General features: G+C 40.4%; 1 protein-coding gene across 5 annotated transcripts in view; it reads left to right on the top strand.

Moving 5' to 3' along the window:
* The window catches only part of LOC132161225 (lipoma-preferred partner homolog), a 213,443-nt gene that overhangs the window by 176,629 nt on the left and 18,255 nt on the right, over window positions 1-18,559 (top strand). For all 5 annotated transcript variants that reach the window (XM_059571144.1, XM_059571140.1, XM_059571141.1 and 2 more), the window contains one exon: window positions 11,163-11,332. In XM_059571144.1, coding sequence (XP_059427127.1) covers window positions 11,163-11,332 — 170 coding nt within the window. The remainder of the gene's footprint in view (window positions 1-11,162; window positions 11,333-18,559) is intronic.

Below are 18,559 nucleotides of genomic sequence, written 5' to 3'. Positions count from 1 at the left end.
CAAAAAAGCCCTAACATTGAAATGATGTAGCTAGTTAATCCTGTGTTGCTGATTATGTTGAATGATGAAGTGTTTCTGTTAACCTCACTTCAATAATGTTACTGGCAGTTGGTTGCCAGTATATGTAAGTTTGTGTGTGTGTGTGTGTGTGTGTGTGTTTGGGGTATGTCACAAAATATTCAGCTCATTTAGTCAAATACAGAGTAATAAATATTCAGCTAAGTCTAGTTTAACTCAGTTATGTATCTGTAAAAGTGAAGCTCTTTAACCCTTTGATGCACAAGCTATGAAAATCCCTTCTAATGCGCAAGGTGGCTCTAAAATGAGCAGTATTCATTTCCTATGTTATTTCATTGTTTATTTTTCTTTTTTTTGTCTTTTTTGTCTTTTGTAGATGAGTTACTGTGGCAAGCTGACCGAGGGCGGAGTCAGGGAAGATGCAAGTTTCTTAAGAAGCTTCTTGTTTATTTTTTTTTCTTTCTTTATATTTTCAAACACGTGAAAATATTTACAGTGTCAGGACAGTAAAAAAATAATGCAAAACAAAAACTGTTCATAAAGAAAATAAATAGGCAGTAAGTTGCCAGGCTACGTCTCGTGGGACCCTGCACACTATACCAACCAGCATTACTATGCAACAGTTCTTTCTCTCAGCACAACCCTGCTTCAACTGAAGCCATGGGGCCTAATACAGCCTTAAAATAGCTGTAGCCCCACCCACTAGATCGCCCTACTGCTAAGAAAACAATTATCCATGAAACCACATGAAAATAATTAAATAATAAATCAAACAAGCAAACAACAAATAAACAAACACATATCCAACGTTTCTCCCCCACCAAAATCACATTTGTAAAGAAAAAACCCATACAAGTAAAAACACAAAAACACCCCTGCAATAATGGTTTATCCCGCCCATCACCCGCGAAACCCCTCTATTTCAACCCAGTGGTACATCCCCTCGGCTTCCTCACGCGAAACCAGGAAGTTGAACCGGAGATCAGGACGGTGGTGGGTTAAATGTGTACATTGTTATAATAACATAGCTTTTACTAAATAAAAAGAAAGGTTTGACAGCCAGTGTGGATATTTTCATTACTTGATACCAAAAGATGTTAATACAGATGGGCGACAAAATGTCAATGTATAGTTTGTGTAATATATGCATGGAATCAAGCACAACCATTTGCCATTTAAGAATGCCGGTAGGCCTTTCCCTGCACCTTAAACAACATTGCATGCTAGCTGGTATTTATGGCAAACTGTAGTAAACGATATTGTAAATAGTGCACCCATAATAGATCAGCAAAACGGCAATGACAGTGAAGGTTAGCGGCGGCGTTCGGCTGGCTGCTGGCTGCTGGCTTTGTGAGCACATCACAGCTCAGCTCGTGACACCCCCCCCCCCCCCCTTCTGGAGATGCCCCCTGTGGCATCCTAGACAGGAAGTCCGCCGTACAGTTCACTTTTCCAGCCCTGTACAAAACGTGAAAGTCAAATGGCTGAACTGCCAAGAACCACCGTGTGATCCTTGCATTAGAATCCCTCATTTGTCCCAGCCAAGACAATGCTCGGTGATCAGTCTCCAGGACAAATTTGCGCCCAAGCAAATAGTATCTGAAGGAGTCCAATGCCCACTTAATTGCTAGGCAATCTTTCTCCACTGTGGAGTAGTTACATTCCCTCGGCAGCAGCTTACGGCTAATGTAGGCCACCGGTTGGAGTTGTCCACTGTCTCCCTGCAACAGAACAGCCCCCAACCCTCTCTCAGAGGCATCGGTCTGTACCGTGAAAAGTTTCTCAAAGTCTGGGCTGAGGAGCACAGGTTCCTTGCACAAGGAGCCCTTCAAGTCTTTAAAAGCTGCATCACACTCCTCAGTCCAATCAACCTTATTTGGCTGGCATTTGCGGGTCAGCTCAGTCAACACCACTGCTCTCTCAGAAAAGTTTGGGATAAAGTGTCGGTACCAACCCACTAGCCCTAAAAAGGAACGCACCTGTTTCTTGGTGGTTGGTCGCTCTGCGGCCATGATGGCCTCCACCTTCCCTACTTGCGGCCGGATGACACCTCGGCCTAGCACAAAGCCAAGGTAGGAAGTCTCTTCTTTAGCCTAGGCACATTTCTTTGGGTGGATGGTCAGGCCCGCCTCTTTCACCAAGGAGAGGACATGCTGTAGATGATGCAAATGTTCCACCCAGCTTGCACTATAGATTACGATGTTGTCAAGGTAGGCGGCGGCAAAGCCCTCTGTCCCCCTGAGTACTCTATCGATAAGGCGCTGGAATGTGGCTGGCGCTCCATGCAACCCAAATGGAAGCACTGTAAACTGGAAAGGACCAAACTAGGTCAAGGGTAGTCAGGAACTTGGCCTTACCCAAACGCTCCACCAAGTCATCAACCCTCGGCATGGGGTAAGGATCAAACTTGGCCTGGGTGTTGACTTTGCTGAAGTCAAGGCAGAACCGAAGGCCACCATCCTTTTTAGGAACCAAGATGATTGGGCTGCTCCACTCACTGAAGGTCGGCTCGATCGCTCCAAGCTGTAACATCATGTCCAGCTCCTCCTTCAGGACCGGTAGCAGGCATTCTGGTACCCGGTAGGAAGCTTGTCTCACTGGCTGTTCGTCCTTCAGCACAATCCGATGCTCCACTACCGCTGTCCGTCCCGGTCGCTCGGCAAAGAGGCCTTCAGGTAAGCAGTGACTGAGCTCACGCTGTCGAGCCTCTGACAGATGACTCACATCCAGCTTGCTCTCTTCGTCATGGCCAGGCAAGTACTGTTCACTGTACTCTTCTTCCTCCTCAACCGCACGGATTAGCATTGCAGACACTGCCGGCTCCGGCCTCTCACTCCACTTCTTCAGCATATTTACGTGGAAGACCTGATGTTTCTTGCGCCGGTCTGGCATGTGGACCTCGTAGGTCACTTGCCCCATCTTCTTGGTCACCGAATACGGCCCCTGCCATTTTGCAAGCAGCTTGTTGTCTAACCTTGGCAGCAACAGCAGGACCTGCTCCCCCGGTTGGAAAGAGCGTGTACGGGCTCACCGATCATACCACGCCTTCTGCCTACCTTGCGCCTTTTGGAGGTTCTCCTGAGCCAAAGCAGTTGCAGCTGCAAGCTTCTCCCTCATCTTCGGGACATAGGAGATGATGTCTGTCTTGCCTGAGGTCTCTCCTTCCCAGGTCTCCTTCAAAACATCCAGTGGACCTCGAACCTGGTGTGCATACAGGAGCTCGAAGGGTGAGAATCCCGTTGATGCCTGAGGGACCTCCCTGTATGCAAACAGCAAGTAAGGTAGCCACTGGTCCCAGTCCTTTCCAGTGTCATTCACAAACTTCCTGAGCATGTTCACCAGGGTCTGGTTGAACCTCTTAACTAGTCCATCTGTCTGTGGGTGATAAGGAGTGGTTCTGATTCTTTTTATCCCTAACAGATCATACACTTGTCGGAGGATTTTGCTCATAAAGTTAGGGCCCTGATCTGTTAGGACCTCACAGGGAATCCCTACTCGGGAGAACAGGTGCAACATGGCCGTAGCAACCTTTTTAGTAGTGACCTCTCTCATTGGAAATGCTTCTGGGTATCTGGTTGCATAATCACATATAACCAAAATGAATCGGTTCCCTGACGTGCTCCTCTCCAGGGGTCCAACTATGTCTATTCCTATCCGTTGAAAGGGAATATCCATAACCGGTAAGGGAATTAAAGGGGCATGGGCAAGGCCTTTGCCTCCCGATAACTGACACTGGGGACAGGACTTACAAAAGCTCTTCACTTCTCCAAATAGCCCTGGCCAATAAAAACGCTTGCCTATTCTCTGCAGTGTTTTCATATAAGCTAAGTGTCCAGCCCATGGTATAGTGTGACCTAGCTCCAGCACCTCTTTTCTGAATTTGTGGGGCACCACTAGCTGAAGTCCTTCCTCACTCTGCCTATAAAGGAGGTTGTTCTGCAAAATGTACCCTTCCTTCCCAAGTACAGGAACAAAACAAAAACCCTCCTCTGCTTTCTTAAACAAGGGGCTTAGGGTAGGGTCCGCCCTCTGCTCTTTAGCCAGATCAACCTTAAAAGTTACGTTCTCCTCCGTCAAACTAGGGACATCTACCTCCGCCTCCGGCTGCATATGAAAAAGTTCTAAAATCTCTCCAACCTTTTGTCTGCGTCTCTCATACCTCTCTTCCCTGGTGTATGTGGGCTGTACCTGAATATCCTCTCCATGATAAGGCAATTCGAACAGGTCTTCCTGGTGTTGCTCCCTAGCCATAGCTCTAGTGACTACCCCACACCAAGCAGTCTTGCTCACTAGTTCCGGCAGTACAGGGAGATCCTGCCCCAACAACACTGGATAGGGGAGTTTTGGGACTAGTCCTACTCTAAGCAGATATGTCTGACCACACACCCTAACATAAACATCCGCTGTGCTGTGCTCACTCGGATCACCATGAACACAAACAACAGTAAGCTTGTCATTAAAGTTATTGAACTCTTGGGGGACTAGATCAGCTTGCACCAATGTCTGTGAACAGCCTGTGTCTATGAGAGCTGTGACCAGCTTGCCATTAAGCTCGATGGTAATAACAGGGTCCCTATTCTGCTGGTTCTTAAAGGGTGGTGTGGGATTGGGAACATAACACAGGTGGGTGTACTTGGACTTCCTGAGGGGGCAAGAGGGGCTCTTATGACCTTCCCTACCACAATTAAAACATGTTATGCCTTGCAGCTTGCCACTATCTGGGGGAAGGGACAGGGCATTTCCATTGTGACTAGGGGTAGCTTCAAAACCAACTCCTCTACCAACACCCACAGACTTACCCCGGGTTTGTCTGTCCAGCATCCCAGCATACCGGTAGCTCCTGGGGCCTCTGTGTGCTGCCACAAAGTTCTCTACCAGTTTGGCAGCCTCAGCTGCAGTTGCTGGGTTGTGCTCCTTGACCCAGGTCTTCACCTCTGGATAGAGTACTCTGAGATACTGTTCCAGCACGATAAGTTCCATGAGATCCTCTTTGCTGCTCCGGTCGTACTTGACCCAGTTGCAGAAGAGATCCTTCAGCCGGACGTAAAGCTCTTGGGGCGTCTCCTCTGGCATGGTCTCCAAGGCTCTAAACTGCATGCGGTAAGTTTCCGAGTTGATCTCATATTTTTTTAACACTGCCTCCTTTAAAAGGTCATAGTCCAAAGTGCTCTCCGAATCCATAGCTACAAACGCACTCCGGGCCTTGCCAGTCAGGAGCGGAATGAGATGAATGGCCCAGTCCTCCTCTGGCCAGTCAAAGACTGTTGCGAGCCGCTCAAAGGTGGTTAGGTAGTGCTCGATGTTATCAGAGTCTTCCAGCTTAGCCATCTTTGGTTCATAGCCTCTAGGCCGACGGCTGGGGGCTGATGGTGGCTCAGGTGCAGGGTCATGTAGGTCCGTTGTAAGCGGTACGGTCCTCCGTTCCCGAGTCACCTCCACATCCAGCTGTAGCTGAGTCACCTGATGGGTGAGGACTTGGAACTGATGGGCTTGCCTGGACGACTCATTCTCCAGTCGCTCATCTCTGGCCCGTTGCACCTCCATAAAGGATTCGAACATCTTTGCCATCCGGTTGATAGCAGGATCAGCAGTGGCGGGATCTGGAGTGGGCTCCATATGCTCAGTGTCGCCTCCCATCGCTCCATCTTCCTCCGCCTTCTTATTCCTTCTGGTGGACATCCTGGCTTGTTTTAACTCTTCACTTCCACCTGACTCCCAATCCCACTTCTGACACCAAATGTGGCAAGCTGACCGAGGGCGGAGTCAGGGAAGATGCAAGTTTCTTAAGAAGCTTCTTGTTTATTTTTTTTCTTTCATTATATTTTCAAACACGTGAAAATATTTACAGTGTCAGGACAGTAAAAAAATAATGCAAAACAAAAACTGTTCATAAAGAAAATAAATAGGCAGTAAGTTGCCAGGTTACGTCTCGTGGGACCCTGCACACTATACCAACCAGCATTACTATGCAACAGTTCTTTCTCTCAGCACAGCCCTGCTTCAACTGAAGCCATGGGGTCTAATACAGCCTTAAAATAGCTGTAGCCCCACCCACTAGATCGCCCTACTGCTAAGAAAACAATTATCCATGAAACCACATGAAAATAATTAAATAATAAATCAAACAAGCAAACAACAAATAAACAAACACATATCCAACGTTTCTCCCCCACCAAAATCACATTTGTACACAAAAAACCCATACAAGTAAAAACACAAAAACACCCCTGCAATAATGGTTTATCCCGCCCATCACCCGCGAAAACCCTCTATTTCAACCCAGTAGTACATCCCCTCGGCTTCCTCACGCGAAACCAGGAAGTTGAACCGGAGATCAGGACGGTGGTGGGTTAAATGTGTACATTGTTATTATAACAAAGCTTTTACTAAATAAAAAGAAAGGTTTGACAGCCAGTGTGGATATTTTCATTACTTGATACCAAAAGATGTTAATACAGATGGGCGACAAAATGTCAATGTATAGTTTGTGTAATATATGCATGGAATCAAGCACAACCATTTGCCATTTAAGAATGCCGGTAGGCCTTTCCCTGCACCTTAAACAGCATTGCATGCTAGCTGGTATTTATGGCAAACTGTAGTAAATGATATTGTAAATAGTGCACCCATAATAGATCAGCAAAACGGCAATGACAGTGAAGGTTAGCGGCGGCGTTCGGCTGGCTGCTGGCTTTGTGAGCACGTCACAGCTCAGCTCGTGACAGTTACAATCAGAAAAGATCAGGGGGTTTTTTTCAGCATTTCATATTCTCTAAACTATAAATTCCTTGATCCACATCCAAAATATATTTTTACAATGACCACAAATTAATATATATATATTTTTTTTTTGTTACTACATAAACATGGGTCAAAAAATTTCCATCTATGTATCATGATAAAAAAAAATAATAATTAATAAAAATAATAAAAAAAGACATTTTGTTAAAATAATTATTTTAGCAGTTACTTAGACCAGCATATTTAACACTTGAAATATGTTGACACTGAACGCCAGTTGCTGACTTGCCTTTCTTTTACAGCTGGGCAGATCTGCACCTCTTCCTCTCCGATTGACCCTCCTGACTGATGTATAGCTCTGGTTGGGTGATGGCTGTGTTTTGTTTTTTATCCCACATCTTCCGATTGCTTCTGTAATATGGTTTTGAAGGTGGGGCCTGTCCTCCAAGCACCTTTTCATATGTGGCATGACAAGCTCTTTGACCAGCTCCTTAATGAATAGCTGTCATGCATTGGTCAGAACACCCATGTAATCAGGGTGTTGTGCAGTGAAGTTGGTGTTGCCCAGGGGTGGCCAACGTTTGTCTTGGAGAGCCACAGTCCTGCTCAATCGATTGGACTGGGTCTGGGTTTGCTCTTAGTGGACTCATCAGACCAAGTCTTCATTGTCATCAAATGAGTGTTCTTCATCTAGGAGAGCAGAATTTACACCCTCAACTCCAGATTGACCCTGTTGCACATAGTCTAGGTCATCAGCATCAGATATTTCAATTTCTGAATCAGGATTAAGAATCACCTGATCTACCTCATCACGCAGCATCTCTACAAAGATTTCAGACGTTAATCTAGAATGTCTGGGATCAGCCATACTAACACTCTAGATAAAGAGTGCACACCAAGCAGTTGATCATGTATATACTGATTATATATTGTCGCTGCCATACAGAAACGTTGTATGTCCAAAACCATTACTTTTCAGAAACACTGATCTTTTTTTTTTTTTATAAAATAAAGAAAGGGCAAATAAACATAATTTGTGGAAGTCAAAAACATTATATTTAAAGGCTATCTGGAATAATAAATGATAGAAAAACATTTATTTCAGATAATTAGCAAAGAAACACTCATCCATAACTGATATAGCATACAAAATTAATACGGGTCATTTTAGACCCATGTCGTGCATTAGAGGCGTAGTGATACAAAAAAAAAATTATTTAAAAAGAAAGAAAAAATAAAAACAAGGATTTGTGATGATCAAAACCAAGTTAATTGAGGAGTTCCTATTATTCTGAACGATGAAATAAATTTCTTGCAAAGATTTTTTTTAAAAAGAAGAAAAAGAAAAAAACAGGTCACTTTAGACCCATGCTGTGCATCAAAGGGTTAGGATAAGATATATGATATACAGTATAATGATATTTGTACACTGCTTGTAGCTAATTGTTTTGAGATTAGATGTGCAGTCCCTCCTGGATTCGAGTGATAGGTGGTCCATTTTTACTGATAAAATGGTCCTTCACCAGACAAAAATCACCTGAACTGCTCTAAAGGCATTTGAGGATTTCTTTCTTCTCACATCCTGTGAGTCCTCAGCATTCCCACTCCACTGAAAGTAAAGAGGATTTCCAAATGGTTTCCTGCACTCAGGCTTTGAGGGTGACCTGCGCTCATCCCTTGGCCGTATTTCCCACTCACGTTCTCTCTTTTCTTTTTCTGTGCTTGTCTTGCTCACACACTTGTTTGGCTCAAAGGGGCCTGTGATCCAGAGCCGCTCTCATTTCAGGCCATCTGAAGTGATTTCCTTTGCCTGAGATTCCACCCACCCCGACAGGTCCCCTGGGGAGCCACAGCAGGCAGACGGCTCCACTTTGTTTCCTCCGCCTGCTCTGTGCTTTTCCTCAGTGGAACCCTGTTGCAGGTACAGCTCTGCAGGGTTGGAGTGGAAATTATCTAGAGATCAGCGTCAGTGAAGTAGCTCACATTAGTTTTAGTGACAGTTCAACACAGGGCACACAACACAGAGCTAAGTGGTAATTATAAATCAACATGACATTAATTTTATTTTATGTTGTTTTTTCATAGACAGGTGTGACAATGCATGGAAACTTTGTGTTGGATCATTTCACAGTGCCTTTATTTGACGTAATGGTCTGTTTGGCTGTTATTCTGTTATCCATAAGTCGAGTTTGTGTCTTTTGTCTTTACACACTGCAAAATTTGTTTTCTGAAAAAATGTAATAAAATAATAATAATAATCTTAAAACAACAAACACATTACATTTAGAAATATTATGAAAAATATTACAGTTAAAAAAATGTTTCCTATTTTAATGTATTTTAAAATGCCGTTTTATAATACATTTACAGCATCTAATAAGCAAAATAGCAAAACTGTTACTTGTAGAGAATATAAATAACATTCATCCTTGTTTACAGTGGCGAGAAGAACTTAATTTAAAAATGTGTTTTCTTTATTATCTCTATTAATTTTGCTTCTTCAATATTTTATCTTATTTAATGATGTTTGTATTTATTTATTTATTTTACTGGAAAACTAGATAAAAGCATTGATTTAAATAATGACTTTTTGCAATGCATCGACTGAATTGAACAGATATCATGAATTAATCCACACGCGTGAGGCAAATTATCTATGATTAAAACTTTGTTGAGGATAGGTGCTCATATTCAGTTCAGCTTTGATATCTAATCTGAAGAGCAGAAAAGTTCAGTCTGTTTTGTTGATGCCGCCGACAGCTTCAGCGGTGGAAATGGGAGCTTGTCTGATATTTCTCCTGCTCACTGCTTCGCCTTTTGTCTGTGACAAGCTTGAACTCTGGCTCTCATTGCAGTCAGAGAGTGTATCATTTCTAAAAACAGGCTTAAATGAAGCACAAAAGAGGGAGAAAAGAAAAATGAGGAACTACAGAGCTAAAGTTAAGTAAATTAATTCATAATATCTCACACTCTCCTTTTTTTTTTGGAGATCGTATCTATCCTCAGATGTGTAAAAAGGAAAACACCATAAGATATGGCTCTAAAGCGCATTATTTCCTGATACTGCTAATTAAACCGCCAGCGTCATTAATTGGTTTGAAGATATCTTTGCATTGAGTTGGAGACATCTTAAGCTCAATTAAAGATAGCTTCGACTCAATTACAGATATCCAAATGCCGTGTCCCACAATATGCAATCAGGATCTTTTTTCGGAGCAATACTAGATGCCTTATAACACAAAGATTGTGCTCTTTCTACTTCCAAAGTTTCATTTTATCATGAAAAGATTGTGTGCGTGTCAATGTGCCAATGCACATCCTATTCTCTTCCCAAAGGAGATATTATATGAGGCTTTATATATGGATAGTTTGGTCTGAATACTTTGGTTTAATGGAATTTAATATTGATTTGTTTAAATATGAGCTGCTCTTTACACATATGTCACCGTCTGAGTGATAAGTTGATAAAATGTGTTTTCACAATTTGTGATGAGTGAGTTGACAGATGGCGGGTGGTATTTGCGCAAGCGGTGAAGCATTGATCTCCATTCTCTTCACAAAGGGGAAAATGAGCTCACTAATAGTCCCTGTTAAGTGACTGACCTTATTAAGCGCCTTAGATTTCTACAATTGTAGGGCAACTGATCACTTTGCCCTTTTTAAAAAGAAAAAAAAAAATCCAAACACTTTAAAGGGGTAAATTCCCTGGAGATGGTATCAGTCTAACTTTAGAAATGCTCCTCATATTCAATTTTTTTTCTTTCTTTTAATTATTTTTATCCACAAGACTTGCAATTACTCAGTAGAGAAGATTGTTATCATTGGTTATACCACAAAGATGAGTTTGCTTGAAAAGGGCAACGGACCCACTGTTTATTCAAGATTATCTCTGAACCTGAAAGCTGAAGTGTTAGTTTTCTTTATAGTTGAAACATCTCATCTCCTTTGAAAAAATAGATGCAGAAACCTTGTGGTTTGGAGGAGAGCACCACTTGAAATAGCTATTCTTAATTAGAATGGTTTCACATATAAGTGGCAGATGGTGCTATTTACATTTATGCATTTAGCAGATTCTTTTATCCTACAGTGCATTCAGGCAATACTTTTTATTTTATTATTATTATTATTTTTTTACCAGTATGTGTGTTCCATTGGAATTGAACCCACAACCTTTTGTGCTGCTGACGCATTGCTCTACCACTGAGTCACAGGAAAACGCACTCTATATGTATTATCTGTTTAACCTTTACCTATAGAGTCTTTTTTTAATCTTACTCATCTTATACCATATAACATATACCAACACTATTGTTTTTATGTTTTACAGTATTGAAGGGGTTTGTTATAGTTTATGTAATTTTCCTTCTGCATCTGAACCATAATTCTTATGCTGTATTTTGCAGGTCGCTGTGCAAGCTGTGGGGAGAATGTGGTCGGTGAGGGGATGGGTTGTACTGCCATGGACCAGGTCTTCCATGTGGGCTGCTTCATCTGCATGACCTGTGGCTCTAAGCTCAGAGGGAAGCCCTTTTATGCCGTGGAGAAGAAGGCCTACTGCGAACCCTGCTATATCGTGAGTGTGATCTGCTTGGCGCTGTATGGAACAGTTTACCCATAAATGAGCGTTTTGCCATCATTTAATCATCCTTATTTGTTCCAAACCTGTATCAGTTTCGAAGAATCTTTGTTTTGAAGAATGCTGGTAATCAAACAGTTGATGGTCCCCATTGACTTCCATAGTTTAATTTATTTATCTGCTATGAAAGTCAATGGGGACCAACAACTCTTTGGCTCTTCCTGGGTTATGTTGTGGATATATATACAGTACAGACCAAAAGTTTGGACACACCTTCTCATTCAAAGAGTTTTCTTTATTTTCATGACTATGAAAATTGTAGAGTAACAATGAAGGCATCAAGGGCTATTTGACCAAGAAGGAGAGTGATGGGGTGCTGCGCCAGATGACCTGGCCTCCACAGTCACCAGACCTGAACTTAGTCGAGATGGTTTAGGGGTGAGCTGGACCGCAGACAGAAGGCAAAAGGGCCAACAAGTGCTAAGCATCTCTCGGGGAACTCCTTCAAGACTGTTGGAAGACCATTTCAGGTGACTACCTCTTTAAGCTCATCAAGAGAATGCCAAGAGTGTGCAAAGCAGTAATCAAAGCAAAAGGTGGCTACTTTGAAGAACTTAGAATATGACATTTTCAGTTGTTTCACACTTTTTTGTTATGTATATAATTCCATATATAATTCCACATGTGTTAATTCATAGTTTTGATGCCTTCAGTGTGAATCTACAATTTTCATAGTCATGAAAATAAAGAAAACTCTTTGATTAAGAAGGTGTGTCCAAACTTTTGGTCTGTAGTGTATATATATATATATATATATATATATATATATATATATATATATATATATATATATCCATAACATAACCCAGGCTGAACTTAAATCCAGGTCTCTGATAGCACAACATCTCCTTATGTGTCATGGGCAAAGCACGTAGCCACATTTCTCACAATTTTATCATTCTAATATGCTAATTTCATGCTGTGCAAACTGATTATTTTTTCTGGATCCTCTGATGCATAGAAAGTTCAAAAGAGCATAATTTAATTGAAACAGTGTTATTTTAGTATTATTAAGATAGTATTTCACATTTTTTATTAATATTTTAAGAGATTTTATTTTTATATTTTCACTTTAGTTAAAGTATTAGTAATTGTATGTAAAAGTAATTGTATGGAGAAAGTTGTGGCCTAATGGTTAGAGAGTTTGACTCCTATCCCTAAGTTTGTGGGTTCAAGTCTCGAGTCTTGAACCCCCAACTGCTCCCCCGGGTGCCGCAGCATAAAATGGCTGCCCACTGCTCGGGGTGTGTATTCACGGTGTGTGCGTGTTCACTGCTGTGTGTGTGCGCGCTTTGGATAGGTTAAATGCAGAGCACAAATTCTGAGTATGGGTCACCATATATACTGTACATATCACTATATATAGATAGATACGTATAGTGATACATTGTGACCTCATCTTTTGTTGTCTGCAAGCACACATTCATAAATTCATACAGTTTGTTTACTTGCCACTCAGCACATTTCTACACACATATCCAAGAGGAAATACTTCAGCGGCACTAGTTTGCATGCTCTTTGATGCTCTAGTTTCCTTGTCTTCATATGAAGCTAGCTTCAGCTCTCATTAGCTCCGTGTTCTGAGGACTTGTCTAAGATCTGCCAGAAGCATCTGGCTCTGTATAAAACCTGGATTTAGGTTCTTTCAGAAATGTTACCCAAACCATTGCTGTTTTCATAATCATTCACCTATTCCTGTCACACTCCTCATTCTTCCGTGATGAGCTGCTTTACACTTGTTAGCTCGGTAGTCAAATCCATAAGAGGCGTAAAGATTAGACCAACAGTGGCCTCGCATGCAAAGGAACAAACATCACGTTCAACTCCATCCCATACATCTGATAAGCTTTCACACGGGCAAATCACACTTGAAATGTAACACGAGTATTAAAATCACATTAGACTGCCAGATAGGATTACTTTCCTTTTTAGATTGGAAACCAAATCAGGGCCTCCCTTTTTCTCCCTCCACCGTCCACCTTCCTTTTTTTGTTTCTGAAAATATCTGTTGAAAATTCTCTCATTTCTTCAGGCAAACGGTTAGAGAAAAGGAAATTAGTGCCAGTTACGGTAAGAAATGAAAATTAGCATTAACATAGAGGTTATGAGTTTCTTATAAAAAGCTAACAAACTTTCTGAGCATGTTTTCCCACATATGAAAGTTGTGCAACATCTGCATGTGCTTGTAGACATTAAAAGTTTTGAGAACCATATTTTGTTTGTCATTATTGCAAAACACTTTTTTAAATTCCTGTTTTGAAATGCAGAGTTTTCAGCTACTCTGTGTGGGAAACAAAAAGGGATTACATTAAGAGTTTTGGAGTATTGTGTTCATTTATTTAGCAGTTCTGCGTAGGAGCCTGTAATAGCTGGACATAGCTGGCTATTAGTGTTCACATTCTAATTTTGTGTGTAGCTAATTTTGTAATGGGGAAAAATGCATTTTAGGACAGATGGTGTTGTTCTAACCAGACATGACTCATTGGTTGGGTCCAGAAAGATCCACAAATTATTTTAAATAAAGGCTGTAATGTCACCAACTCTTTGACACCATTTTGTCAACCACATTTTTTTGGAAGACATGTCAATCAAATTAGTTCACACTTGGCCAACAGTCACCTGGTCTGATCTTTCTCAGCCATATGGCTCTTTATATATGTAAGAGAGCAGTCTCTGTAGAAAGTGAATTTTTGTTACAAAGGATTCTTTATTTGATTGTGGTGTTTATATGGATCATACGCTGACCCATTTACAAGCTGACGACGAGCAAAAGTGCAGAAAAGGGTGTTTTCTGTTTGATCAATCTTTACTGTAAGTATAATATTTTGAAATCCACAGTCGGTCAGCACCAAAAATAAGTATCACCCCAACTCACAAAGAAACCAGGCCATTCCTCAAACTGCCTTTTATTTCATCACTGTTTCCCGTTTGTACTTATGTTATTTCCATTTCCAATGGCATTTGTAGCCTTTTTACATTTCTGTTGTGGCCTCAGTGTTTCCCTATTTCCCTTTTAAGAAACCACTGTATTACTGAGCCAGCACATTATTTAGTGTTCTTCTCTTTTATACAGACAATGCAAATTTCAAAGAAGCCAGAATATCGTTAATATTGGTCAGATTTGTTTAACAATTTAAATGGTCTAAACCAGAGTTGCCTAACTTTTAGCCATACTGTGAGCCAAAATAATATTTTGCATTATATTTAACCATATAACTTACTTTCTTTCTTTTTTTTTTCAAGTCTATTTGTAACTCACTTATATTCAAAGCAAAAATAATAATAAATAAAATTGTTATTTGTATTCCCTCTTGGGCTATGGCATTTTGGGTCAAACCAAAGGTCATTATGTGGGCCCTGGTTTGAGCATCTCGGTCTAAACAGATGCCCTGTTGACCAGAGCAACACTGTATGACTGACCACAGAATTTTTATTAAGAACTCAATATTGCATATTCCATGTTCATGCATGTATTCAGTTGGAAGTAGCCAAATAGCAGCCCTGACTAAGTGACCGGGATCCTGACTCAAAGCACCAATCCGACTGCGTTTTATGGGAAAATGTACAGTAACTATTTTAAGCGGGGGCAATTTTGTAATAATTTGTGTTGTGTAGTTTAGAAGAAAATGAACAATATTTAGGAAAAATGCAAGCATTAATGTCCATCCCTAAACGTAATCATCACTGGGGCTTAAGCAGGTCATAAAAAACATACAAATGTATGAATTATCCACCAATTCGACAAAATATAAAACAGTTATGAATTGCTCTGAGTTTGTGTTGAAAGTACAGATCCATTTATTTAACCTGTAACTTTCTACCTTTCTCTGTGTTTTTGTGTTCTTCCTTTATGTCAGCCAAAAGAAGAAGTTAAGAAGTTTCATATTTAGGGTGATGAGGATCACTTTGACAACATGACAGCCTCTGTTGCATCATAGATAGATGATACTGTAGGAAATGCCAAGTTCTCCAAATGATAACATCTAGCCCTAGCACTGAAGTTTTACTGCCTTTCTTTGTTGCCCACCACCCAAAATGGCAAATCCAGAGTTACCAAAGCCAAAACCACCTTACCACCCCTCCAGCTTTTCAGTATACCCTCACTAAATCATCTACATTTACCACTGCGACTAGTGAACAGTACACAGCATAATTAATGAAACCAATAACTTCAAAATGATAGAAAATAGGCTATAAGTAACAAGATTGCAAAGCAATAGTTAACCTTTGTTCCTAAGAACAGCCTCAGACTATTATGTCTGTGTGTACTTTCTCAAGAGATGAATCACTTGAACAGTCGAAGTATCTGTGACTCAGGCCATCTCTCATTTCACCCCCACTACACTGATCAGCTCTCAGAATGATTGTACTTGTCTTCCTCTGGAAGTTTTCCAACTTGGATCCATGCGCTAAAGAGGGCCGGGATAATTTAAGAACTTTATTTATGCATTTCATCAGCATAAATGTTCTTCTGGCACAAGATCAAAAGGATGGAAGAAATCTGAATTTCTTAATGAAAGTAATTTCTTCTTCTTTTCTCCTCATCCTCAGGGTCATACGCCTCTGTGCGATTAGAGAATGAGCATGAGACTTTGGTCTCTACAGAGACATGGCAGTCCCCCAGTGAGCAGAGGGAAAACTTCAAATGAGGCTAGCGAGTCAGTCTAGGAATCTTTTAAGATAGGAAGAATGCACATGGTACATTATTTATCAGTTTATTTATCTGCAGAGAAAGGATCATAGCAGTCGTATTTTCATTGTTCCTATATAAACATCTCATTTACTGCTCTGTTTGCCACTAGGGAGACAGAATGGGGGAAAACACCCGTTGTGTATCTAATGTCATTTGCTTTGTTGTAATGAAAAGAGACTAAATGTATTGAAATCTTCTTTTCGTCTTCTTGGTAAACTGGTCACGTCTTAATAACTGCATTTCCTTCTATAAATACCTTTGGTGTATGACAGCCATTGTCTTTTTGAAGTTTTTTTCAGTACAATTGACATGTCATCTTGTTGGGCCCTGAGTTGAAATGATAATTTATCATAATGATCGTAACTTCATTACAGGATTGCAGCTCTTCATTGTGGCATGTAAAATTTAGATTCATTTTGACTTCAAAAGTCATCTTGTCATCAAAAGACATCTTGACAGCAATTAATTTCTCTCCTTACTTTAGAGGATGAAATTTCACCACTAATTTTGTACAAAATCTGTTACATTTCATTTATAATTATTATGAGCGATTATTATGTCAAGTTTCCCTTATGGCATCTTTCTTTGGACAGCTACAATTTGTACAGTTAATAATCAATCCTTAGAGTGTGTATGTGTGTGAGAGAGTTTGGGGTGAGTAAGATTTCCTTTCAGTTAATACTTTATCAAAGGGTGCATTAAATTAATCATTAGTGACAGTAAAGACTTCTATGTTATTTGAACAAAACATTTCAGTATCAAATAAATGCTGTTCTTTTGAACTTTCTCAAAGTATTTTGAAAAATGTATCAGTTTCCTCAAAAATATTAGGCAGCACAACTGTGTTATTAACAGGAAATGATTCTTGAACACCAAATCAGCATAGCAGAGTGATTTCTGTAGGTTAATTTAAAAATATATTAAAATAGAGAACATACATTTAAAAAATCTTAAAAAAACATACCCCAAACTTTTTTTCACTATATTATTATTATTATTATTATTATTATTATTATTATTATTATTATTATTATTATTATTATTATATTCTTTTGCATGTATTTTGATTTCAAACGGAAACTGGAGTCTGAATTAGTTTGGGAATAAAGACTATCACACAGTGACATCCAGTAATCTTTCTCTATAGCATCAAACAGGAAATAGGAGACCATTTGTTAAAATCTCTAGTTTTGCATATTCTTTGGAACAGCACTGATAGCGTTAGCATGTTTCCGCTTCTAGGCAATAGACAACACAGAACTTTTGAACAGTTCAACTAGATATCATTCATTCCTTTCAGTAATAGACAGGAAGACTGCCTGCTGGAGATTCTCTGTTATCTATCATCTGCTTCCTGCTCTCCCATCTTCTTATTGTCTGTGTGCTCCCAGCGTTGCAACTGACCCACAAAGCACAATAGTAATAATCAGTTTTTTGTGCGTTGGTTTTTCCCTGGCTCAACCCATCAGCGACTTATCATTGCTTGTTTGAATATGGTGCAATACAGATAAACTTTATTCACAGCTCAATTAATCCCCCTTTTTGCATGAAGTGATTTCTGATCCTGTTAATGTGACATCAGTAGTTTGTCTGTTGTTTTCACTTATTAACTTGATGTGTTGTTAAAGGAACACTCCGACTTTTGGGGACTTTAGCTTATTCACAGTATCCCCCAGAGTTAGATAAGTCCATACATACCTTTTTCATTTCTGTGCGTTCTGTAAGTGTTATTTGACGCACCCACCGCTAGCCTAGCTTAGCACAAAGACTGGATGTAAATGGATACTGGTAGCATAGTTATCCCAATAAGTGACAAAATAATGCAAACATTTTCCTATTTACATGTTGTGATCTGTATAGTCACAGCGTGTACAAATAACAAGGCTATATGAGACAGAGAGCATTTTTAATCGTATAAATACTGGGAACTATATTCTCACTAGGCGTAGGAGCACAGCTAACGTTACTTGGGCGGAGTGGCTACTTGGGCGGAGTGATTAGCGCAGCACCCGAGACACGCCGTGGTGAGGAGAAGAGAGTTCGCTCAGAGTTGGAGTAATAGAGTCAGCAATTACTAGATATTAGATTTATAGTGTACAATCATGGGTGTTCGCTGTATTGTAAATAACTGCGACAATAAACAGGGGAGACCAGGTATTACTATGATGTTTCATAGAATTCCAACCACAAACGCTGACCTGATGAATCGATGGCTACTTGCTCTGGAAATAGATCCAAACACACCTGTAAACACCATCACGAAGTATTTCGTTGCTCTGAACATTTTACTGTAGACGACTATTTTTTAAAAATGCAAGTTGCCACACGGACCATGAAACGTGTGCTAAAGGATACAGCCATCGCATTGATAATAAAGACAGGACAAATTGGATCACCTGTTGCTGCGGTAAGTGTTCCGTTATGTTTTGAGATTACTAACATTAGTCATACTGTAACAGTGCCATGCTAAT

This window comes from Carassius carassius, chromosome 17 (assembly GCF_963082965.1).
Source record: "Carassius carassius chromosome 17, fCarCar2.1, whole genome shotgun sequence".
NCBI lineage: Eukaryota > Metazoa > Chordata > Actinopteri > Cypriniformes > Cyprinidae > Carassius > Carassius carassius.
Note: the sequence above shows the minus strand (reverse complement) of the source record. Positions and strands in the feature narration are given on the sequence as shown.